This window comes from Aquarana catesbeiana, linkage group LG11 (genome assembly GCF_042186555.1).
Source record: "Aquarana catesbeiana isolate 2022-GZ linkage group LG11, ASM4218655v1, whole genome shotgun sequence".
Taxonomy (NCBI): domain Eukaryota; kingdom Metazoa; phylum Chordata; class Amphibia; order Anura; family Ranidae; genus Aquarana; species Aquarana catesbeiana.
In genome coordinates this window covers 4,378,420-4,403,222 of record NC_133334.1, presented here as the reverse complement: position 1 = coordinate 4,403,222, position 24,803 = coordinate 4,378,420, and the positions used below count along the sequence as shown (strand labels likewise).

Sequence of the window (24,803 nt, the reverse complement as noted above, 5' to 3'; positions counted from 1 at the left end):
TGGGCTTACAGAATGCGGTGACCTACGCAGCTCCCTCTAGTGGCTGATCCACAAATAATTATAGAGGAATATGGAAGAGCAGGTATATAGAAGTCACATGATAAGTCCTAAAAGGTAGAAATAGGGTCACTTCCCCTTTAAGTGCAGACAGTGTGCGACAGTTGCGGCGCTCTCTGAAGTCAGGTGACTTATTTTTTGATGATTTGTGTCGGATCGGCGCGGAGGATAAAGGCGCCTTGTTGTTGACCGCCATGTCCGGGGCACACTGGGCTCCCTTTGTACGCGGACGCCTTCAGCCATCTCTAAAAGTGCGTTCTCGCTCGCCGCCACAAATGTTTTTCTTTATTTCCTCCGGTGAGTCTCGTCTGTATATTCGCTGACCGCAGGCTCTGCGCTACCTGAACTCCGCCAACTTTGTCTAAACACAAATTAGAATATCAAAGGGCGGTTTTCAGTGTACAGGCGTATGTGGAAACATAAAGAGAGGCCGCGCCGGGGCCCCTCCACTCCGTACACCGCCCCCCCACCCCCCCCCCATCGAAGGTAAATAGACATTTGGCCTTTTCCTAAATGTACCTGAACCCCCTTCCATGGAAAGGCGACCATTGCTGGGGGGGCGGCAGTGGAAAGTCAGCTCCCGAATGAGAATAAATCTGCGCGGACGTCGCTTTGTGTCTGAAGCTGAAGATAATATTCAGCGGAGTGCTAAGAGAACTCCGTTACATTGTAATAATTATCCAGAGTGATCGTTACATTGTAATAATTATACAGAATGATTTTGGTTACAATGTAACACTTATCCAAAATAAATGTAATTACATTGTAACCCATATCCAGAGAGATAGTTACATTGTAACACCTATGAATGTAACTCTTTTCCAGAGTGATAGTTACATTGTAACCAAATTCATTGTGTATATTTATTACAATGTAACTATCACTCTGGATAATTGTTACAATGTAACAGAGTTCTCTTAGCGCTCCGTTGAATATTATCTTCAGGTTTGGACACAAAACGACAAAAGAGAAAATGGAAAAGAGTTACGAGGTACAGTAACTACCTTCACTTTGGACATCTTACAATATAACTACATTCATAGGTGTTACAATGTAACTATCACTCTGGATAAGTGTTACGTTGTAAATGAAATCATCCTGTATAATTATTACAATGTAACTATCACTCTGGAAAAGAGTTCCAATGTAAGTACCTTCACTCTGGATAAGTGTTATCATATAAACTATCACTCTGGATAAGTGTTACATTGTAACCAAATTCATTCTGTATACTTATTACAATGTAACACTTATCCAGAGTGATAGTTACATTGTAACACCTATGAATGTAGTTATATTGTAACACATGTCCAGAATGAATTTAGTTACAATGTAACACTTATCCAGAGTAATAGTTATACAATAACAATTATCCAGAGTGAAGGTACTTACATTGTAACTCTTTTCCAGAGTGATAGTTACATTGTAATCATTATACAGAATGATTTCAGTTACAATGTAACACTTATCCACAGTGAATCTAGATACATGGAAATAATTATCCAGAGGTAGTTACATTGTATCAATTATCCAGAATGAATTTGGTTTCAATGTAACACTTATCCAGAGCTACATTGTAACTAAATTCATTCTGTATACTTATTATAAGTGGGTCTGTTTGTGATCAGAATCAATGTAATCCTATATTACAGCACCAAAGTCCTCATGATAACATAGAAGGTACAAAATAGAGGGGGTGGGACTTTATAGGTGACATTAGTACTATGACATCACGTATTTTCACTAAAAACGCAGTTTAATAAAGTCACAAAAACCCATATAAAAACTATTTGTACAATACATGGACAGCTTTGTAGTCATTCAAAGCTCCTATAGTTGTTCCCACATCTTTAGTCCTACATGATTTGCCGTATGGCTTCCTCAGGGACAAGCGTGGTTTTATGGCTACTATATGAATGAACAAAAGTCAATTACAAAAAGTGCATATAATATCATATCAAAAAATACAGTCGCTATGCATATCAAAGGCTATGAAAATAAATATATGAATGTATCTCCACCCACTGGCAAGAGTTCCCTGAATGGAGTCACCTCAATGATAGAGAACGAGATCCAGTTATTTTCCAGCACAGCGGTTCACATTTGTTTGTCTGGGTTCTTTGAGCCACTCCACAGACCTCTATTACTATGTGCTGGAAAATAACTGGATCTCGTTCTCTATCACTGAGGTGACTCCATTCAGGGAACTCTTGCCAGTGGGTGGAGATACATTCATATATTTATTTTCATAGCCTTTGATATGCATAGCGACTGTATTTTTTGATATGATATTATATGCACTTTTTGTAATTGGCTTTTGTTCATTCATATAGTAGCCATAAAACCACACTTGTCCCTGAGGAAGCCATATGGTGAAACATGTAGGACTAAAGATGTGGAAACAACTATAGGAGCTACAAAAACATGCCTTGAATGACTACAAAGCTGTCCATGTATTGTACAAATTGTTTTTATATGTGTTTTTGTGACTTTATTAAACTGCGTTTTTATTGAAAATACATGATGTCATAGTACTAATGTCACCTGTAAAGTCCCATCCCCTCTATTTTGTACCTTCTATATACTTATTACAATGTAACACCTATGAATGTAGTTATCTTGTAACACTTATCCAGAGTGAATCCAGCTACATGGAAATAATTATCCAAAGGTAGTTACATTGTACCACTTATCCAGAATGAATGTATTTACATTGTAACCCATATCCACAGTGATTGCTACATTGTAACACTTATGAATGTAGTTTCTATTGTAACCCATATCAAGAGTGAACATAGTTACACTGTGATGCCCTTTACACACGATCAGACATTGATTGGACATTCCGACAACAGAATCCTAAGATTTTTTCCGACGGATGTTGGCTCAAACTTGTCTTGCATGCACACGGTCACACAAAGTTGTCGGAAAATCCGATCGTTCTGAACGCGGTGACGTAAAACATGTACGTCGGAACTATAAACAGGGCAGTGGCCAATAGCTTTCATCTCTTTATTTATTCTGAGCATGCGTGGCACTTTGTGCGTCAGATTTGTCTACACACGATCGGAATTTAAAGGATCGGATTTTGTTGTCAAAAATTTTATATCTTGCTCTCAAACTTTGTGTGTCGAGAAATTCCGACTGAAAAAGTCCGATGGAGCCCACACACGATCGGAATTTCTGACAACACAAAATCTGAAATCAAAATCTGCACTCTTTTCATCGGAAAATTTGACCGTTTGTACGGGGCATAACACTTATCCAGAATTAGGGTCCCGTCACACCAGATGCATCCAACTCCATAGACGGTCCAAACTCCGGGGTATCCTATAGGTGTAGTTCCCGTCATTGCAGTACAGCAAGCTGCATTTTCCTGCATTGCAGACGCATCACAACGCACATAAAAGCCCAAAGAAAGACAATACTTTTTTTGGAGTGAGATACGTGAGATACGTGGTATATGTGAGATACGTGGTATATGTTGGGTACTTGGCTCCAGTGTACTTTTTATGTGTAAGTACTATACAGGCGGTCCTCGAGTTACAAACGGGGGGAGACAACAGGAAGTTGAGGAAATCTCCCCCTAGGAAGGGAAATTCACTCCTGGAAGACTTATCATGGGAAAAAGGCGTCTCCAGTGCAGTGGCGGGGAGTGGAAATTTTTTTTTTTGGGGGGCAGCAAAGTACAAAGTATGCCACAACCCCCCCCCCCCCGGTCGTTCGATTGCACAACTCCATTCACTGGCGGCTTCCCCCCTGCTCGGGGTCGGCGGCCTCCCATTCTCCTGCTCTCCACAGGCATTGCGGCGGCTTCCATTTCCTCCCTTCTCCATCGGGAATTTTCACTTTTCAGCCAATTGGAAAACAGGTCTCACACCTGCTTCTGATTGGCCGGATTTAGGATCATTGTTTCAACAGCGAATTTTCATTCGCTGTTGTAAACACACCTGTGTGGAATTGGAGCACGTTCTCTGCGACCGGAGCCCACCCGATTTTGAAGCCTATTACAGCCTCCGGCTCTAATATGGTGCAAAAAAAACCCTGCCGCTGTAAATCAGGTGCCCGGCATCCTGAAAGGGGCCGGATGCATGAATAGGGGGTGGCCGCGGTGGCCGTGGATAGATTTTTTTTTTGGGCTGGAGCTACACTTCAAAGATGGATCTGGTCCGACTTGCATCCAAATTCAACTTAAAATGGTTGTAAACCCTTACAGACCACTTTTCCCTACAGGTGATCCTATAATAAGGCTTACCTGTAGGTACTGGAAATATCTCCTAAACCTACACCGTTTAGGAGATATTTACCATATACGCTTGCGCCGTGCACATGCGTGGGAGTGACGTCATGCAACTCTGGCCAGTCAGAGAGCCGGAATCCACAGCCCCGGAAGGAAGAGGGGTAAAGATGGACACAGACCCCCAGCGGGGACATCGTGGATATCGTTTTCAGGTAAGTGGCGCATAATGGGCTAGTATGCGATGTGATGCATACTAGCCCATTATGTTTTTACTTTGCAGGGGAATAAAGAGGAAGTAAAACCCATCAGGGTTTACTTCCTCTTGAAGAACAAGCCTGCAGACCCGATCTTGTTTGTAACCCGGGGACCGCCTGTACATGCTTTGGAACGTGCATTGTTTTGTGTCATTTTATTTTTCTTTAATAAAAAACTTTTTTGTAGATAAAAAAAAAAGCCCAAAGAAAGAAGAAGGAAGTGACCTCACAGTACGAATGGAAATGAAGATGATACAAGGCGCAGTAGATGTGGAGTTTCTGCTGTGAACGGCTCTGATAGTTACATTGTAACATTTACACATCTTGTGATTTTATCACTTCTCTATACTGATTGCAGAGTTACATTGTAACAAATATCCGGAGTGAATTCAGAACATTTATCCCGAGTGGATGGAGTTCCATTGTGGAAGTTCAGCACGCCGGTGACAGGTCCTCTTTGCGGTGGAAGCCCCGGACTCTCCGAGAGGACGCCGCGCACTTTCACACGCAACTCACAAAGTCTCCTTCTCCGCTGTCAGCCGTCCAAACACCCTTCAGAAGTGAACGCCGCGCTCTGTAATCGGCATCCAATGAACTTTTATTGTCTGATATTTGTTGTGGTTTTGGCTTTTTTTTCTTTTGTGATTTTTATTGTTTTGGCAGCTTGTGAGCCGCCCTCTTCCCGTTCCTATTAATGGCGGCACAAAGGGGCGGCACATTGCGGGTGTTCGGGGACTCGCCCAAATCCGAAGCTTCTAATTTACTCTGCTCTGTTTCCAATTAGGCCCCACATTGTCTGCAGAGCCGAGAGAGAAGAAAATGTCACTGCATGGGGACACAGCGCCACAGATGTGCCACCGAGAGTACAGCGTGTCACCTGTACAGAGGGGTGACATGCTGGGGGTTGTAGTACACCACCAATATGGTTGACTCTTTTTAAGTGAACCTCCAGCTAAAATATTCTTTTTCCAGCTTTGGGCATAGAGTGGAGAAGTGAGGACCCCTGTCAGGTTTTTTTTACATTGGGGTCATAGAGGAGAGGGGTGTACAGTAGGGGTGGGGTCATAGAGGAGAGGGGTGTACAGGAGGGGTGGGGTCATAGAGGAGAGGGGTGTACAGGAGGGGTGGGGTCATAGAGGAGAGAGGTGTACAGTAGGGGTGGGGTCATAGAGGAGAGGAGTGTACAGTGGGGTGGGGTCATAGAGGAGAGGGGTGTACAGTGGGGTCATAGAGGAGAGGGGTGTACATTGGGGTCATAGAGGAGAGGGGTGTACAGTGGGGTCATAGAGAAGAGGGGTGTACAGTGGGGTCATAGAGGAGAGGGGTGTACAGTGGGGTCATAGAGGAGAGGGGTGTACAGTGGGGTCATAGAGGAGAGGGGTGTACAGTAGGGGTCATAGAGGAGAGGGGTGTACAGTGGGGTCATAGAGGAGAGGGGTGTACAGTAGGGGTCATAGAGGAGAGGGGTGTACAGTAGGGGTCATAGAGGAGAGGGGTGTACAGTAGGGGTCATAGAGGAGAGGGGTTTACAGTAGGGGTCATAGAAGAGAGGGGTGTACAGTAGGGGTCATAGAGGAGAGGGGTGTACAGTAGGGGTGGGGTCATAGAGGAGAGGGGTGTACAGTAGGGGTCATAGAGGAGAGGGGTGTAGATTGGGGTCATAGAGGAGAGGGGTGTAGATTGGGGTCATAGAGGAGAGGGGTGTACAGTAGGGGTGGGGTCATAGAGGAGAGGGGTGTACAGTAGGGGTGGGGCCATAGAGGAGAGGGGTGTACAGTAGGGGTGGGGTCATAGAGGAGAGAGGTGTACAGTAGGGGTGGGGTCATAGAGGAGAGGGGTGTAGATTGGGGTCATAGAGGAGAGGGGTGTACATTGGAGTAATAGAAGAAAGGGGTATATAATGGGGTCACAGAGGGGGGTGTACTGGCCGAAGCATAGAAGGACATGACTGAAAAGCACAGAGAAAAGCCGGAATGGAGGCCAGCAGTCCCACCCATTGACTAAGCATTCGCCCTTCCGCGTTACAATGTATCTCCTTACACTGGACGGTTATAACTGATGGATACAAAGAATATACAAAGTAACCACCAATAAGTGAAATCCATCTGTCAGCGGAGGATTCCTTTAAAACTGGCGATCCGAGATCCGTAATTCAATAAGTCGCAGCGTCAGCCGCCATTTTCCGTGTCACAATCCGCCGTCTCTAACGATCCTGACACGACGATCAACAATCCCCGGCTGTGGCAGCGTTAAGTCATTTTATCCCGTCTGGTGTACAAATATTTTGCGGATTTCGGATCGTTTGAACTCGTCTCTCCTCGGCGAACGCCGCGCGGCCTTCGGGGAGTCTGTTTTCCTTCAGTTAAAAGGAACCATATTGTCGGAATATTGTGCGCATAGAAAACAAGAACCGGCTAATTAGATTAGATAAGTGAAAAAATTAGATTTGCATTTTCCTCCTTATTTGAAACTTCCAGCGAGATCAGTGAAGAGCGCCCGGGGCGAGAGCGCCGCACCAGCCGAACGCCGCCAAAAACACGACTTTATTTGATAGAGATACAATTACACAATATTTGAAGATCTGTCAGACGCTGGAGGCAAGTCAGCTATGTACAGTTCTTTCATGGCAGTCTCCGCATCTCATACCGCGACCGAGCGAGGGGGGGAGGGGCACCCAGGGGCTTTATTCCACCCCGGGACAGTCACTGCCAGGGCAGAAAATCAACCACTGTGTCCAACCTACTCCTCTACTAGAAACCATTATTCCTGGACCCCCAGGTGTCAGAGTGTCATTGTTCTGGGACCCCCAAGTGTCAGTGTGTCATTGTTCTGGACCCCCAAGTGTCAGTGTGTCATTGTTCTGGGACCCCCAAGTGTCAGTGTGTCATTGTTCTGGACCCCCAAGTGTCAGGGTGTCATTGTTCTGGACCCCCAAGTGTCAGTGTGTCATTGTTCTGGGACCCCCATGTGTCAGAGTGTCATTGTTCTGGACCCCCAAGTGTCAGTGTGTCATTGTTCTGGGACCCCCAAGTGTCAGGGTGTCATTGTTCTGGACCCCCAAGTGTCAGGGTGTCATTGTTCTGGACCCCCAAGTGTCAGGGTGTCATTGTTCTGGGGACCCCCAGGTGTCAGGATGTCATTGTTCTGGACCCCCAAGTGTCGGGGTGTCATTGTTCTGGACCCACAGGTGTCAGGGTGTCATTGTTCTGGGACCCCCAAGTGTCAGGGTGTCATTGTTCTGGACCCACAGGTGTCAGGGTGTCATTGTTCTGGACCCCCAAGTGTCGGGGTGTCATTGTTCTGGACCCACAGGTGTCAGGGTGTCATTGTTCTGGACCCCCAAGTGTCAGGGTGTCATTGTTCTGGGGACCCCCATGTGTCAGTGTGTAATTGTTCAGGGACCCCCAAGTATCAGGATGTCATTGTTCTCACATTCTGAAGACTTTTCGGTAGAGTTGATCTCGGTGGATCTGTCACCGGATTGCACCATGCGGTGGGCGGTGGGGGGATTTGTGTCGGTTTCACGCGGTTGGTTCTCACGCGGCGCGCACAGCGATGGACGGTCGCTGATTATACATTTACTGCCGTCTGATTGCCGCTTGTCTTTTTTTGCTGACGACTAAAACCAACTCCAAGCGGCAATAAAGGAGAAGGTCTGCCTCTTAAAATTGGAGGTCAATTAGACACTTAATGATAAAGCATATCTTTAAATATATTTCGGCTATTATTATCCCGGCAAAAAATTAATTAAGCAGGTCAAGCAGGACATGAAGGCTAATGTGGAGTATAATTACGGCTGATCTCTCGACATGTTCTCCTGCACAGAGAGCTCCTTGTTCAGCAGCTCGGCTACTTGAATTTCTAGTGTTTAATCACACGAGAAGCGGCGTTTGAACCTCGCGAAGATCTCAGCGCTTTCCTCTCACATCCCACATCATTTCAATTTCAGGAGTTTTTTTTTTTCCTGTTAATATCGGGAGATTGACTTTTTATCTGCGATTAAACGTGATAGATACTCGGGCGTCTACGTGAAAGGACGCCGCGTCCTAAAACCCAACTGCCGCTCTATTTTCGGGTGAGGGAAAGCGAAATAAAATCCCAGGTTAGGACGCATAAACAGTTATTGGGAATCCGTCATCCCACCGTCCAACATGTCCCAAGACCCCCAGCGGGAGCCCCCTTCATCTGGGGGGTGCTTTGTAGTATAACGTCACACTGATGTGTGCAGAGTTCAGAGTGACATCCAGAGAAACACATCAATACACAGATGGGGGGCCGTATTCCCTGCCAGAGGTTTTGCATTTGTGTCCATCCAGTCCTGGGATTTGCACAGCTCTGCCACACAGCACATCCCTATCTTAAAGTGGAGTTCCACCCACTTTTACAACTCTTCAGCATCCCTCACTAAACTGTGCACTGTAAACGGATTGGATGTTTTTAAATTTTTTTTCTCAGCACCTCCTGTATATCTGCTGTATTCATTTTTCACATCCTCCTCCCTGGCCGTGGCTCATCGCATCATTTCCTGTTTGCAATGCCTTCTGGGAAGGGGAGGCAACTTCCTCTGACACTGCCATTGCTATGGAAACCTGACCTGAAACCTGTTACACTGCTTGTGCTGCACTGACCATGTGCAAGATCTGCAAGGATGAGATCCAGGAAGAAATACAGTCTGGCTTCAGATGCCCACACTTAAGATGGCCACGGCCTGCTGTAAGTTTATAAAATAACAAACTACTGCTATAAACTAACAAAACAGACCTTAGTTTACAGACTAACTTTACTAGAATACATTAGGCTTGTGTATTATAGGGGTATTTTTATTTAAAAAGTATAATTTCGGTCGGAACACCACTTTAATCCTGGTTACACACTACTAGTTTTTTTTTTTTCATTCAATCCAGCGAGCTGAAGAAAAAAGCGACGACCGCTCAGGAGGAGCCGCTGTACTAACTATGTTCTACCTCCTCCAGGCATCGGACTTTCCATACAGTACTTTGTATCACTCTATACTATGCCATGCACTACTATACTAGAACAGCCCTCAAAATTTCCACTTGCCTTCTCACATTAGGCGAGTGGAAATAAGCTGAGGGCGAGTGTGGAGCCGCATTAGGGGGGGGGGGGCTGTCGGGGAAGTCGCCCCGGGCGCAAAGTTAAGGGACGTAGAGTAGTGTCCCGATCGCCGCTCTCCACTCCCGGCCTGGCTCAGTGTCAGCGATTGGTGCCCTGTCACAGTGACTGGCCAAACCGGCTTCCGCCCACCCACCCACCTTGCTGTGGGTGACCGTCCGAGCCACGGCTCGCCCACTCTGGATCTCATCCGACCGACATCTGTCCTGTCACACCTACCACAGAGGACAGTCACAGGGTATGAGGTGAGTGTGCCGGGCCGCCCACCGGTGGCCTGGGAGGATGGTGTGGTGGACTGGATCGTGATGGACGGAGTCTGCTGTATAGATGGACTTGAGCACACAGCATTGCAGACAAGGAGAGGCAGCCACAGGCCCATGCATGCTCTGAGGGGGGTAATGTGGTGGAATGGATCATGGATGGATGGGGCACTATAGAGGAGGAGCCCACAGCTGCCCGCGGCCCACCACAATGCTCTTTGGGAGGGGGTTGTTTGGCGGCACTTGGTTGAGGTTGGATGGAGGTGGAGCACTGCAGATGAGGAGAGGTTGGCCCACGCCCTTAGTGGCTGTCCCACAGCCGCCCACGGCCCACCACAGTGCTCTGTAGGGGCGGGGGTTTTTTCGCGGCATTTGGTTGAGGTTGGATGGATGTGGAGCACTGCAGATGAGGAGAGGCTGGCCCACAGCCGCCCACGGCCCACCACAGTGCTCTGTAGGGGGGGGAGGGGTATCATTTGGCGGCACTTGGTTGAGGTTGGGTGGATGTGGAGCACTGCAAATGAGGAGAGGCTGGCCCACGCCCTTAGTGGCTGTCCCACAGCCGCCCACGGCCCACCACAGTGCTCTGTAGGGGGGTTGGTGTTGTTTGGCGGCACTTGGTTGAGGTTGGATGGATGTGGAGCACTGCAGATGAGGAGAGGTTGGCCCACGCCCTTAGTGGCTGTCCCACAGCCGCCCACGGCCCACCACAGTGCTCTGTGGGGGGGAGGGGTGTTTGGCGGCACTTGGTTGAGGTTGGATGGATGTGGAGCACTGCAGATGAGGAGAGGCTGGCCCACGCCCTTAGTGGTTGTCCCACAGCCGCCCACGGCCCACCACAGTGTTCTGTAGTGGGGGGGTTGTTTGGCGGCATTTGGTGGAGGTTGGATGGATGTGGAGCACAGCAGACAAGGAGAGGTTGGCCCACACCCTTAGTGGTTGTCCCACAGCCGCCCACGGCCCACCACAGTGTTCTGTAGTGGGGGGGTTGTTTGGCGGCACTTGGTGGAGGTTGGATGGATGTGGAGCACAGCAGACAAGGAGAGGCTGGCCCGCACCCTCAGTGGCCACCCACCATAATGCGGTGTGTCTGGCGGTGCGGGGCGGTGGACAGCTGGTTTTGTATCTCTATAGCAGCCGTTCAATGTTCCATGGAGCCCTGGGGTCCCAGGGTTCTGGGAGAACCTCTATGATGGTGCCTGTATAGTTCCTGGGCCAAGGCCACCAGCAAGGATCCCAAGCCACCTGTGGAGCCAGTAGCATGGCATCAATGATCTTTATGTTTGTCTATAAGAGTCGCATTCTGACCCTTAAGGCTGGTAAACGCGGGCCGAATATCAGAGGGAATCGGCTGCTTCAAAAGAAACCATCCGGCATTTGGCCAGTGGGTACAGCAGCCTGTGTGGCTTCTGTTGAACGGGCATGCTGGAAAACCAGCTGGTTTAAAGCCAATGGCTGTCAAGACACTATAGAACAGCAGAGAAGGTCGCTGTACTAACATTGCTTGTGTTAGTACAGTGACCTGTCAGGTTTTTTTAGTTTAGCTCAACAAAAAAAAAACTATATTGTGTGCTCTGCAGTAGGCGGGTAATGGGCAAAATGCCCTCCAACTGCAGGGTGACATTCTTGGGTGGACAGGAACACAGCCAGCAATGTGAGATCTCGCTGTTGGAGCATCCAAGACCTGTGCGACTGATTGGGTGCCCCGGACTCCGCCCAGGACTAAAGTCTCATCTTTGGGTGGATTGAGTCTGGAAATAAAACAAGAATGGATTTTTCTGTTGAATTCTGTGCCCGGCGGTGAGAGGAAGTAATGGGTATTATGGATTTCTGGAAGACCGTGCCACCAGCTTATAGATAAAACAATTTACTCACTGAGAACGCGATTCTCCGACTTTGTCAGGAGGAAGGAAAACACGGAAGAGGAATTTCAGAAAGTTCATAAGAGAGAGACGAGGGGGAGCGTAGATGAAAAAAACCGAGACGCATCATGTGCCAACAGGATCGCAGTGGGAGGGGTCGGGGAGAGCGCTGACTTGTACAATGTGTAGGGGGCGGGGCTCATTCAAGCTTACAGGAACTTCACCCCCCGGGTGTATTTTAAGAAATAGATTGTTATTGGTCCATGGAGTCCAGCATTGTCCTCCCTGCAGCCAATTCTTCTCAGGGCTGTGGATCTCACCGCCATGGATTTGGAAGCAGGCCATGATTTCCTGATGGACCCACTGCGCATGCACGAGATCAAGGGGTGTAGGGGGACCGGTCCTGTAGCCTCCGGGGACGTGTGACTTTATCTCAGGAGGCTGCGGGTGGGCCGTGGCAATGTCATAAATAGGTACTCGCTCCCCATCAAGAAACAAATAAGCTTCAAGTTATGTAGGGGCAGGGGGGGGGAAACAATCGGGGCAACTTTCAGGTGATGATGCGCTTTAAGCATTCCATTGCGGTGCGTTTATTGCACACATTAGCATGGGTTGTGTTCATCATGAATGGGCTGCCAATGCACCACAATGGATGGAAAACATATTTGGCGCTGTGTTATCAATTCAGCACACCACAACGCATGGTATAGGCCTTCTGACGCGCCAAAGTGCCTTGTGCTTTACTGTACAATGTGATGGGGTGCAATTCACAATGATTGGCACCGCAAGGCACCACACATAGATAGGCAGCACAATGCACAAAAAAATCTTCCCAGACCCCAAACTAACGCGTTTCACCCAAACAAGGTTTCATCGTAGAGATCTGTGCTGATGTCATTTGACTGCGGCAGTCCCTTTGTCTTTGATGTGGGGAGCGACTTTCTAGCGGCAGGCACCCAAGTCCTCTGACGTGGGCAGACTTTGACCCTAGGAGGGGGGATCTTCATTTGGGTTTAGTGGTCAATGTCACTCTATTGGGAGTCAATGGAGACTGCGAATGTGCTTATAAGTGTGGCCAATCTTTTGATGGAAAATGATCTTCATTCATTTTTTTCTTCTTCGTTATCACATCTTTGTTTAGCCAACATATACTTAAAGAGTAACTCTACTTTTAATAAACCCCTCCCCCTCTGGGTGATCTCTGTACATTGCAGGGATTGTAACAAACTTTGTAGCAGATTCCGACCTTCTGTTATTCTGAAGAAATAGCTGTTTGTTTCTCTGTGTCCATGTGCAGAGTGAATGTTAGGGTTGTCCCGATACCGAGCATTTGCCCGAGTACTTATACTTAGGTAAATGCTCCAATGCTTAATCCGATACCTGGACAGTCAGGAGTGATCGGTGCGGCGCTGGGGAGGAGCTACAATCACCGATCCCCGGTATAGATTTCAATAAAGCATCTGACAGCCGCTTCTCCTCCTCTTAAATAAAGCAGCTGTAAGTGGCAGAGGGAGAGGAGAAGAGGCGGCTGTCAGATGCTTTATTTAAAAGATTTACAGGGAGATCAGTGCTTGTAACTCCTCCCACCACCTGACTGATCATCGCCGACTGTCCCGTGTCCTCCTCCGTCCCTTCCGTGCTGCTCCGTCCCCTCCGTGCTCCTCAGTCCCCTCCGTGCTCCCCAGTCCCCCTGTGTCCTCCTCCAGTCCCCCTCCGTGCTCCTCAGTCCCCTCCGTGCTCCCCAGTCCCCCTGTGTCCTCCTCCAGTCCCCCTCCGTGCTCCCCAGTCCCCCTGTGTCCTCCTCCAGTCCCCCTCCATGCTCCTCCAGTCCCCCTCCGTGCTCCTCAGTCCCCTGTGTCCTCAGTCCCCCTCCATGCTCCTCAGTCCCCTGTGTCCTCAGTCCCCCTCCATGCTCCTCAGTCCCCTGTGTCCTCAGTCCCCCTCCATGCTCCTCAGTCCCCTGTGTCCTCAGTCCCTCTCCATGCTCCTCAGTCCCCTGTGTCCTCAGTCCCCCTCCATGCTCCTCCGTCCCCTCTGTGCTCCTCAGTCCCCTCCGTGCTCCTCAGTCCCCTCCGTGCTCCTCAGTCCCCCTGTGTCCTTCTCCAGTCCCCCTCCATGCTCCTCAGTCCCCCTGTGTCCTCCTCCAGTCCCCCTCCATGCTCCTCAGTCCCCCTGTGTCCTCCTCCAGTCCCCCTCCATGCTCCTCAGTCCCTCTGTGTCCTCCTCCAGTTACCCTCCATGCTCCTCAGTCCCCCTGTGTCCTCCAGTCCCCCTCCATGCTCCTCCAGTCCCCCTCCGTGCTTCTCAGTCCTCCTTCATGCTCTTCAGTCCCTCTGTGTCCTCCAGTCCCCCTCCATGCTCCTCAGTCCCCCTCCATGCTCCTCAGTCCCCCTCCATGCTCCTCAGTCCCCCTCCATGCTCCTCCAGTCCCCCTCCATGCTCCTCCAGTACCCCTCAGTCCCCCTCCATGCTCCTCAGTCCCCCTCCATGCTCCTCAGTCCCCCTCCATGCTCCTCCAGTCCCCCTCCATGCCCCTCCAGTACCCCTCAGTACCCCTCCATGCACCTCAGTCCCCCTGTGTCCTCCAGTCCCCCTCCATGCTCCTCAGTCCCTCTGTGTTCTCCTCCAGTGCCCCCCCGTGCTCCTCAGTCGCTCTGTGTCCTCCTCCAGTCCCCCTCCATCCTCCTCCAGTCCCCCTCCATGCTCCTTAATCCCCCTCCATGCTCCTCCAGTCCCCCTCCATCCTCCTCCAGTCCCCCTCCATGCTCCTCCAGTACCCCTCAGTCCCCCTGTGTCCTCCAGTCCCCCTCCATGCTCCTCAGTCCCTCTGTGTTCTCCTCCAGTGCCCCCCCGTGCTCCTCAGTCGCTCTGTGTCCTCCTCCAGTCCCCCTCCATCCTCCTCCAGTCCCCCTCCATCCTCCTCCAGTCCCCCTCCAGTCCCCCTCCATGCTCCTTAGCCCCCCTCCATGCTCCTCCAGTCCCCCTCCATGCTCCTCCAGTCCCCCGCCATGCTCCTTAGTCCCCCTCCATCCTCCTTCAGTCCCCCGCCATGCTCCTCAGTCCCTCTGTGTCCTCCTCCAGTGCCCCTCCATGCTCCTCCACCCCCTCTGTCCTCGATCTTTCAGGAAGGAGAGCAGCAGAAGAAGCCGGTAAATGTCATTTACCAGCTTCTTCCTTTTCCGAATGCGCAGAGTCAGTGATCATTGACTGTCCATTCATAACTCTCATAACTGTCACTGGGCATAGTGAACTGTGTTCAGTTTATGAATGGGGAGGAGTCGCTGTCACCTGTCCATTCATCCTTAGTACAGTTGAGGCTGCAGAGAAAAGGACTGCGGAATCTGTGTCAGTCCCTTTCCCGGTCTCAAAAGGGAGATGTCAGGAAAGACAAAGGAGACTTTAGGAGTCGCTGGGGCTATTCTGAAGCTGCGCTGTCCTTATTTACTGAACATCCTTCTTTATAATAAATTCCCATCACCCCCCCCCCCCCCCCCCCGCGCAACAGCCGCAAGTTCAGAATCCACTGAGCGCTTAGAACTGCTTGCAAAGGATGTTGTTGGGTTCCTCTTTTGGCAACATTGTTTCTTTATATATTGAGAGGAATCCAGCGAACCCAATGCTGAGGATCGGAAGAGAGGAACCGATGCACCCAACACTGGAGATCAGAAGGGAGGAATCCGATGCACCCAACGCTGAGGATCGGAAGGGTGAAATCCGACGCACCCAACGCTGAGGATCGGAAGGGAGGAATCCGACGCACCCAACGCTGAGGATCGGAAGGGTGAAATCCGACGCACCCAATGCTGAGGATCGGAAGGGAGGAATCCGACGCACCCAACGCTGAGGATCGGAAGGGAGGAATCGGGCGCACCCAACGCTGAGGATCGGAAGGGAGGAACCAGCTGCACCCAACGCTGAAGATCGGAAGGGAGGAACCAGCTGCACCCAATGCTGAGGATCGGAAGGGAGAAATCCGGTGCACCCAAAGCTGAGGATCGGAAGGGTGGAATCTGGTGCACCCAACGCTGAGGATCGCAAGGGAGAAATCCAGCGCACCCAACGCTGGAGATCGGAAGGGAGAAATCCAGCGCACCCAATACTGGAGATTGGAAGGGAGGAACCAGCTGCACCCAACGCTGAGGATCGGAAGGGAGGAATCCAGTGCACCCAACGCTGGAGATCGGAAGGGAGGAATCCAGCGCACCCAATGCTGAGGATCAGAAGGGAGGAATCGGGCGCACCCAATGCTGAGGATCGGAAGGGAGGAATCCGGCGCACCCAACACTGAGGATCGGAAGGGAGGAATCCGATGCACCCAACGCTGGAGATCGGAAGGGAGGAATCCGATGCACCCAACGCTGGAGATCGGAAGGGAGGAATCCGATGCACCCAACGCTGGAGATCGGAAGGGAGGAATCCGATGCACCCAACGCTGGAGATCGGAAGGGAGGAATCCGATGCACCCAACGCTGGAGATCGGAAGGGAGGAATCCGATGCACCCAACGCTGGAGATCGGAAGGGAGGAATCCGATGCACCCAACGCTGGAGATCGGAAGGGAGGAATCCGGCGCACCCAACGCTGGAGATCGGAAGAGAGGAATCCGGTGCACCCAATGCTGAGGATCGGAAGGGAGGAATCCGATGCACCCAACGCTGGAGATCGGAAGGGAGGAATCCGGCGCACCCAACGCTGGAGATCGGAAGAGAGGAATCCGGTGCACCCAATGCTGAGGATCGGAAGGGAGGAATCCGGTGCACCCAATGCTGAGGATCAGAAGGCCGGGACCTTCTCTCTATTTTTTTTCACCATTTGGTCCCCATGCAGGAGGAAAGTCGCTGGTTGCAATATTTTTAGTCTAATCCATGTAACAGACCCCCGTACGCATTAGTCATGTTAAGACCGTTGCTATGGCGATGCCTTTCTATTCAATACCCAGTAATTACCACCATACAAGAGAGGGTAAGTACCGCGCACTGTTCCCATCCTGTCTGGATGGCGCCTGGAAGAATTATCGCTAGATAGTAATTTAATTTTTTTTTTTTCCCATTAGAACACTTTGTGGTTCGATCTAAAGAAACTCGTCATATATATTTATTGTGTCCAGTATATGTCACCGTTACACCGCCGGAGCGAAGGGGGTCAACATGTCACCCGCCGTAGCCAGGAGGACGATTGCAATCTCCAGAAATATTACTGAGATTTCCTCAAAAAGAAGACTCAGAGTCTTTGGAGGAAACATTTCTTCTATTATAGATCTACCGAGGATCCAAACAAATCGTTTTTCTTCATCTCTGATCCATCAATGGGTCACATGGAGGAAGCCGGGGATCTGGGCTCACTGACTGTTCTGGATGATGATTGGCTGGCTCTGCCAGAGGAGGCCACTGACATCATAATCCAAAAATTCCCTCAGGAGACACCACATGACCCATGCTCTGACATGGAATGATCGAGCATTTACTTTATTTAATCATTTATAGTGATTGTAAACGATCGCCCAGTGAAACCAACAATTCAGTTTGTAATAGAAATGAAAAACAAAAACCATTTGTGTATAGATATAAAAAAATTAAACATTATAAAGACCTTTTTCTTTTCCCATTTTTAGAAGTGACCGAATTCCGTCTGTTCTCAGCTGCATAAGAGATGGGGGAGGAGAAACAGCAGCACACTGATCTTCCCAGTGAATGGGGGGGGTGTCATGACAAGTCTGATCATTGGAGGAGAGCAGGCTGAGTTCCCAGCACAGCTAGAGAACTGACCACACTGTGCTCTCATGCCTGGGGTGGTCAGTCCGTAATTGGAAAGCATGGGAACTGGCAGGATCACCAGTGATTTCACACAAAGGAAGCAATATAAAGAGAACAAGAGAATTTTTCATACCAGTACATGGTACACAACTTTAAAATATAACTAAAGGCAAAACTTTTTTTTAGGTTTTAAAAGGAGTGCAGAGAGATCTAAACGCTTCTCAGTTTTTATTGCTGTCTGTGCCCCCTTTAAGGAGATTCACCCTCGTTATTTGTCCTGTTTATCATTATCATTGAAAGTAAAAGAAAATCACAAATTTTGGGTTGTCTCCCAAACAGTAATAGAGGGGAAATCTTCCAATTGGGACACTAGTAATGGGGACCTGGGGGGTCCCCAAGGAATTCCCATAATTTGTTTCCTCTCACTTCCTGTTTGGTTATTGGACAGGAAGTGAAGGGAAATCTCCCCAATGCAACACAGATGGCGAAAATAAATCTGACAGAGGTTGTTATAATCCTCCCTTGGACTATCCAAAATGAAAAAAAAAGTTTTGCCTACAGTTCTACTGTAAGACCTAGAACAGAAGTTCCTGAACCCCCAAAAATCTCTGGATCTTCTTTTTGGTTCCATAAACGTCAATCTGCTAATACTGCGGGTCCTCAAGAATGAGCTTGTTAATGAAACTCTGTGGATCACTGCCAACAATACAGAGATTTCAAAGAACTTGCCGATTCACACCAAAAATGTAGCACAATGCTGGTAATCAAAATGACAAAACGTTCCGTGTATTGTCTCTGGGAACAGCTATGATACAAGCCACCCAAATCTTCTTCAGATGAACCAACCCTAGACAGGATAAACCAAGGCTACAGGATTTTCACCAATAGTCTACCAGATCATTACTGTCTCTATCAATTATCTACAAGTCCAGCCAATGTATTCCGTAGGGTTGTGATAATATTCACAATGCAGTAATCCATAGGTGGTCTGATTCCATTTACCAAAATCAGATATGTTCCTCTTCACATTGTTAAATAAACTCACAACCACATCGAGCTTACCACCACCAACTGATATCCAATATTTAGCACAGTACTAACCTCTGCTGGATTAAGATCGTTAGTGCTTTCTAAATCCATATACAAAACCAATTTTCCCCACTAATCAAACCAACTGTAAGATCTCTAGTGTCCTCCACCAGCTGCCAGAACTCTTGTGTTTATCTCAATCAACCAGCTCTCTACTGTCCTCTGTTAATTATTGGATCTCTAATATACTCCAACATCTATTAGATCTTAAGCGTCCTCCAGCATCTACCAGATCTCTAGCTTCCTCCAGCATCTACCAGATCTCTAGTGTCCTCCAGCATCTACCAGATCTCTAGTGTCCTCCAGCATCTACCAGATCTCTAGTGTCCTCCAGCATCTACCAGATCTCTAGTGTCCTCCAGAATCTACCAGATCTCTAGTGTCCTCCAGCATCTACCAGATCTCTAGCATCTTCCAGGCTCCAGCATCTACCAGATCTCTAGCGTCTTCCAGGCTCCAGCATCTACCAGATCTCTAGTATCCTCCAGCACCTACTAGATCTCTAGTGACTTCCAGCATCTACCAGATCTCTAGTGACTTCCACCAACTACTAGATCTCTTATGTGCTTCACAATCTTTAAATCTCTATTGTTCTCCAACATGTGCCAGATTTATAGTGCCCTCCACCATCTATCAGATCTCTAGTGCCTTCTGCTACAACCAGATCTCTAGTGTCCTACAGCATCTACCAGATCTCTAGTGACTTTCAACGACTACTTGATCTCCTATGTGCTCCACCATCTATTGAATCTCTAGTGTACTCCAGCATTTACCGGGTGTTCGGAATTCTCCACCATATACCAGATCTCTAGTATCCTTTACCGTCTACCAGATCTCTAGTGCCATCCATTGTCTACCAGATCTCTAGTATCTAGCATCGTCTTCTAGATTTCTATTGTCCTCCACCATCTATCAGATCTAGAGTGCCTTCTGCTACAACCAGATTTCTAGTGTCCTCCACTGTCTACCAGATCTGTAAGGTCCTCCACCAACTACTAGACATCTTTGTGCTCCAACAACTATCACATTTTTAGTGTCCAATACCATCTACCAGATCTTTAGTGTCCTCCAACTACCAGATCTCTATGTGCTCCACAAACTACCACAACTTCAGTGTCCTCCATGTACAGCATCTGGTCTCCTTTGCTCTCCACCATCAACAAGATCCCTAATGTTCCCCACCACCTATCAGATCTCTTAGTACCTTCCTCTACAACTATATGTCTAGTGTCCTCCACTGTCTACCAGATCTTTAGGGTCCTTCGCCAACTACCAGACGTATGCGTGTTCCAACGGCTATCAAATCATTTGTATCCAATGCCATCTACCAGTTCTTTAGTGTCCTCCAATGACCAGATCTCTATGTGCCTCGCAAACTATCAAATCTTCAGTGTACTCCAAAATCTATCAGGTTTCTTTGGTCCTCCACCAGAAGCCTTGTGTTCTTCACCATCAATCAGATCTCTTATGTTCTCCACTAGTGTCTTAATCCTATCAAATCTCAACCATCTACAGCAAGAAATCTGTATTATGATAGACTACTTCTGTCTTTAACATCTCCCAGATCTCTAGCATCTTTGACCATCTACTGGATTTATGATATTTTGGGATATCTACCAAATCAGTTATATTCAATCAATGCCATTCACTGTAATTACAATGCCTTTAATCACCAGATGTGAAGCCTTTGATGCCAATCATCTTTCCAATCCTGGCAAATGTCAGTTTAAAACATCCCCCACCCCCACCCGCCTCTGTAATTGGCTCGCAGGACTCATACCTGGATCTGTTGCTGTAAGATGTTGATCTTGTGTTGCTGTTGCAGAAGTTGCTGCTGTTGTCGTGCGATCTGTGCGGAAAACATGAGCAGGAAATAAATACAAGACGTGCAGAACATGGAGATGTGACATGCGTACATCACACGCTCTATACAGGGAACTTCCCAGGCATTCGTTCGCTCCAAACTCAGAAACCGGATTTACCAAACCAATGGAAGAAAGAAAATAATGGGCACAGCGGGTGTACAAACCCAGAAACAGCTAATACCCACCTACCTACAGTTCCCAAACGGCTAATACCCACCTACCTACAGTTCCCAAACGGCTAATACCCACCTACCTACAGTTCCCGAACGGCTAATACCCACCTACCTACAGTTCCCGAACGGCTAATACCCACCTACCTACAGTTCCCGAACGGCTAATACCCACCTACCTACAGTTCCCGAACGGCTAATACCCACCTACCTACAGTTCCCAAACGGCTAATACCCACCTACCTACAGTTCCCAAACGGCTAATACCCACCTACCTACAGTTCCCAAACGGCTAATACCCACCTACCTACAGTTCCCAAACGGCTAATACCCACCTACCTACAGTTCCCAAACGGCTAATACCCACCTACCTACAGTTCCCAAACGGCTAATACCCACCTACCTACAGTTCCCAAACGGCTAATACCCACTACCTACAGTTCCCGAACGGCTAATACCCACCTACCTACAGTTCCCAAACAGCTAATACCCACCTACCTACAGTTCCCAAACAGCTAATACCCACCTACCTACAGTTCCCAAACAGCTAATACCCACCTACCTACAGTTCCAATATTCAATAACAGTGCCTTCAATGCCTATTGAGGAGCTCTCATTGGATGAAGGGGGTGGGGCTTAGTGGAAGTCAGAAAAGTCAAGCCCTTCGTAACCGACCGGTATCAGATGGAGGTTTTCTGGGGAACCGAGGTCTCTTTGTGGTCCCAGGCCCCAGGTAGAGTGCAGAGATGTGTGTGATCCCCGCCACCGCTCCCTGCATTCCCGATCCCCAACGCCGCTCCTCGCATTCCCGATCCTCACCGCCGCTCCTCGCATTCCCGATCCCTGCCGCCGTAGACATGCGCACACGCTCGGTCACACCTGTAGACGTGAACCAAGCCTTCCTGGGGGTTTTCTCTTTCTCTACTGCAGAATAAAACATGAACATTTCGGTCGTACAATTTAATTGAACCGCATATCCGTCTGTACATCACATGACCGCATTTCTCCTCCCCCGCTCAGTCAGATATGGACATGCAGCATCATAGGCCGTGGCGCCCCATATGTGGACTCAAAATCTTTAGAAATACCCCGAATCCATCCAAAAAAATGATTGAAGACATCACAGAAGATGGAGTCCCCCTTTAATAAGGGAAGAGAAAATTAACCTCTGAGTGGCGGGCACCCCTGGGGGGAGGGGCAGTGTCACCGCGCTCCGTAGACACATCTCTGCCGCAGCGCTGCGATCCGGCGGATCAGACGACAGATGTGCAGCTTTCTGTGACACCAATTATACAATGAATAATGTACAGATTGCCTCAGGATGTTGTAACAAGTGTCACCGCCACTCAATCCCGCCCGGCGAGAACTCGCCATTGACAGATGGAAATGAGCCTCATCAACAAAATGCCGCGGCTGGACGCACAGCTCCGCTGGAAGCTGCCGGAGTCCCCTATGGAAAAAGAGGGACGGAGGGGAAGACAATGGAGGAAAATCCTAAAAATTCCGCCCAACAGCTGACCAATCCAAATCCAGCTTTATACATATAAAGGGGCCACTCCGCACAAAAAAATGTAAAGGGTGACAAAGCTCTGTACCCGTCTCTCCATTGTCACCCCATCATATGACTTCCAAAGAAGACTACACAGGGATGGTGGGAACCCCTCATAATGGGCACAGCGGGTGTACAGACCCGGGAACTCAGCACAGGGATGGTGGGAACCCCTCATAATGGGCACAGCGGGTGTACAGACCCGAGAACTCAGCACAGGGATGGTGAGAACCCCTCATAATGGGCACAGCGGGTGTACAGACCCAGGAACTCAGCACAGGGATGGTGAGAACCCCTCATAATGGGCACAGCGGGTGTACAGACCCGGGAACTCAGCACAGGGATGGTGAGAACCCCTCATAATGGGCACAGCGGGTGTACAGACCCGGGAACTCAGCACAGGGATGGTGAGAACCCCTCATAATGGGCACAGCGGGTGTACAGACCCGGGAACTCAGCACAGGGATGGTGAGAACCCCTCATAATGGGCACAGCGGGGGTACAGACCCGGGAACTCAGCACAGGGATGGTGAGAACCCCTCAAAATGGGCACAGCGGGTGTACAGACCCGGGAACTCAGCACAGGGATGGTGAGAACCCCTCATAATGGGCACAGCGGGGGTACAGACCCGGGAACTCAGCACAGGGATGGTGGGAACCTCTCATAATGGGCACAGCGGGTGTACAGACCCAGGAACTCAGCACAGGGATGGTGGGAACCCCTCATAATGGGCACAGCGGGGGTACAGACCCGGGAACTCAGCACAGGGATGGTGGGAACCCCTCATAATGGGCACAGCGGGTGTACAGACCCGGGAACTCAGCACAGGGATGGTGAGAACCTCTCATAATGGGCATTTTTATATCTGAACCCTCACAGGTTGGGCTGCAGCTCTGAAGACGGCTCATTGGACATCACCGGAATTTTGTCCTCGCCGTCCGCACGGCCAACCATAGATGTCGCCGCAGTCACACGCGGGGCTGATTTGCGGCTTTCTATTTGGCAATCGCCTGAGCTGCACGCCCGCTTCATTGAGCATGACAACCGAGTTTTAAGTGTCATTTAATTTTCATTTTGAAATATAATTACTGAGTGTTCGCTGTAAGATATCACTCGTCTGCAAATGTGTCAGGATTAATTTGTGTCGGCGTATTCACAAGTGTCAATAGTTAATTACGGAATCGTCTCCGGGTGCCGGAATGACATTCCGAATCCACAAGTCCCTTCGTGGGATTTTTTTCTTCTTTCCTTCCCGGGGACCCTCCCGGTGTCGGCGGACAAAAATGCTCCGAACCCATAAAATATATCCGAAATCAGAACTCATTAAAACCAGCGGAGCGTGCGCCGCCGCGGCAAACCCAACCAAAACGCTTTTTAAATTAAAAGATAATTTGCGGCAGTAGTGTCAGATTCTTAAAAAATGCAGATTAATTAGAGGTCGGCCCACCGCAGCGCCCAGGGGCCCCGCCGATCGCCGGCATTGTTGTTGGAAAGGGGAGGGTCCCGCGGGGCTGCATGCAAACGCCTCATTGGCGGGGATAACATTTCTCGTGTTCAGAGAGATAAAAAGACCGAAAGAAAAAAAAATGTAAAAGTTGAAGTTTAATTTGCTTATAATTTGAGCTCCCCGGTCCCCCCCTCCCCCCTCACCAACATGATAATGACATTTGTAAATAAAATATTTCTGCTTTCATTTATTTTAGAATTAGTGATGTCATCACCGGGTCTCTGCGCTTCTCTATGCAATGCAGGCAGATCATGGCTGGTGGGAGGGGCCGGCGGGGGGCTGTACATCGCTTCCTGGGAAACATCCCAGCCCCCGGGCTTCAGTACTCCTCTTTAGAACCCTCAGTCCTGATGCAAGCAGTGGGAGGAGTTGGGAGGTGCTGTGGGAGGGGCCCAGTATGCTCCACCCACTACTAAAAATGTTAGGAGTGGGTGGAGACAAGATGAGTCACTCTACACATGGGGAGAGCAGAGCTGTGGGAGGGGCCTAAGCCCCACCCCTTTCAACAACCAATAGATCTAATCCAGGGATGATCACCAGAGCTCTGCTGCCACTAAGCTCCACCCCTTCCAACAACCAATAGATCTAATCCAGGGATGATCACCAGAGTTATGCCACCACTAAGCTCCGCCCCTTCCAACAACCAATAGATCTAAGCCAGGGATGCTCACCAGAGTTCTGCCGCCACTAAGCTCCACCCCTTTCAACAACTAATAGATCTAATCCAGGGATGATCACCAGAGTTCTGCCGCCACTAAGCTCCACCCCTTTAATCCAGAGATGATCACCAGAGTTCTGCCGCCACTATGCTCCGCCCCTTCCAACAACTAATAGATCTAAGCCAGGGATGATCACCAGAGTTCTGCCGCCACTAAGCTCCACCCCTTTAATCCAGAGATGATCACCAGAGTTCTGCCGCCACTATGCTCCGCCCCTTTCAACAACCAATAGATCTAATCCAGGGATGATCCCGGAGTTAGAGGTAGAATGCTATGAGGTCCCTGAAGAAGGAGATGATTGACCCTGAAACGTGTCGGGAAATTTATCTCTCTGACCAATAAACT

The 24,803-nt window shown here is 49.2% G+C and overlaps 1 protein-coding gene across 5 annotated transcripts in view; it reads right to left on the bottom strand.

Moving 5' to 3' along the window:
• Window positions 1-24,803, bottom strand: part of SOX6 (SRY-box transcription factor 6) — a 507,467-nt gene that overhangs the window by 164,154 nt on the left and 318,510 nt on the right. For all 5 annotated transcript variants that reach the window (XM_073603957.1, XM_073603956.1, XM_073603959.1 and 2 more), the window contains one exon: window positions 20,428-20,496. In XM_073603957.1, coding sequence (XP_073460058.1) covers window positions 20,428-20,496 — 69 coding nt within the window. The remainder of the gene's footprint in view (window positions 1-20,427; window positions 20,497-24,803) is intronic.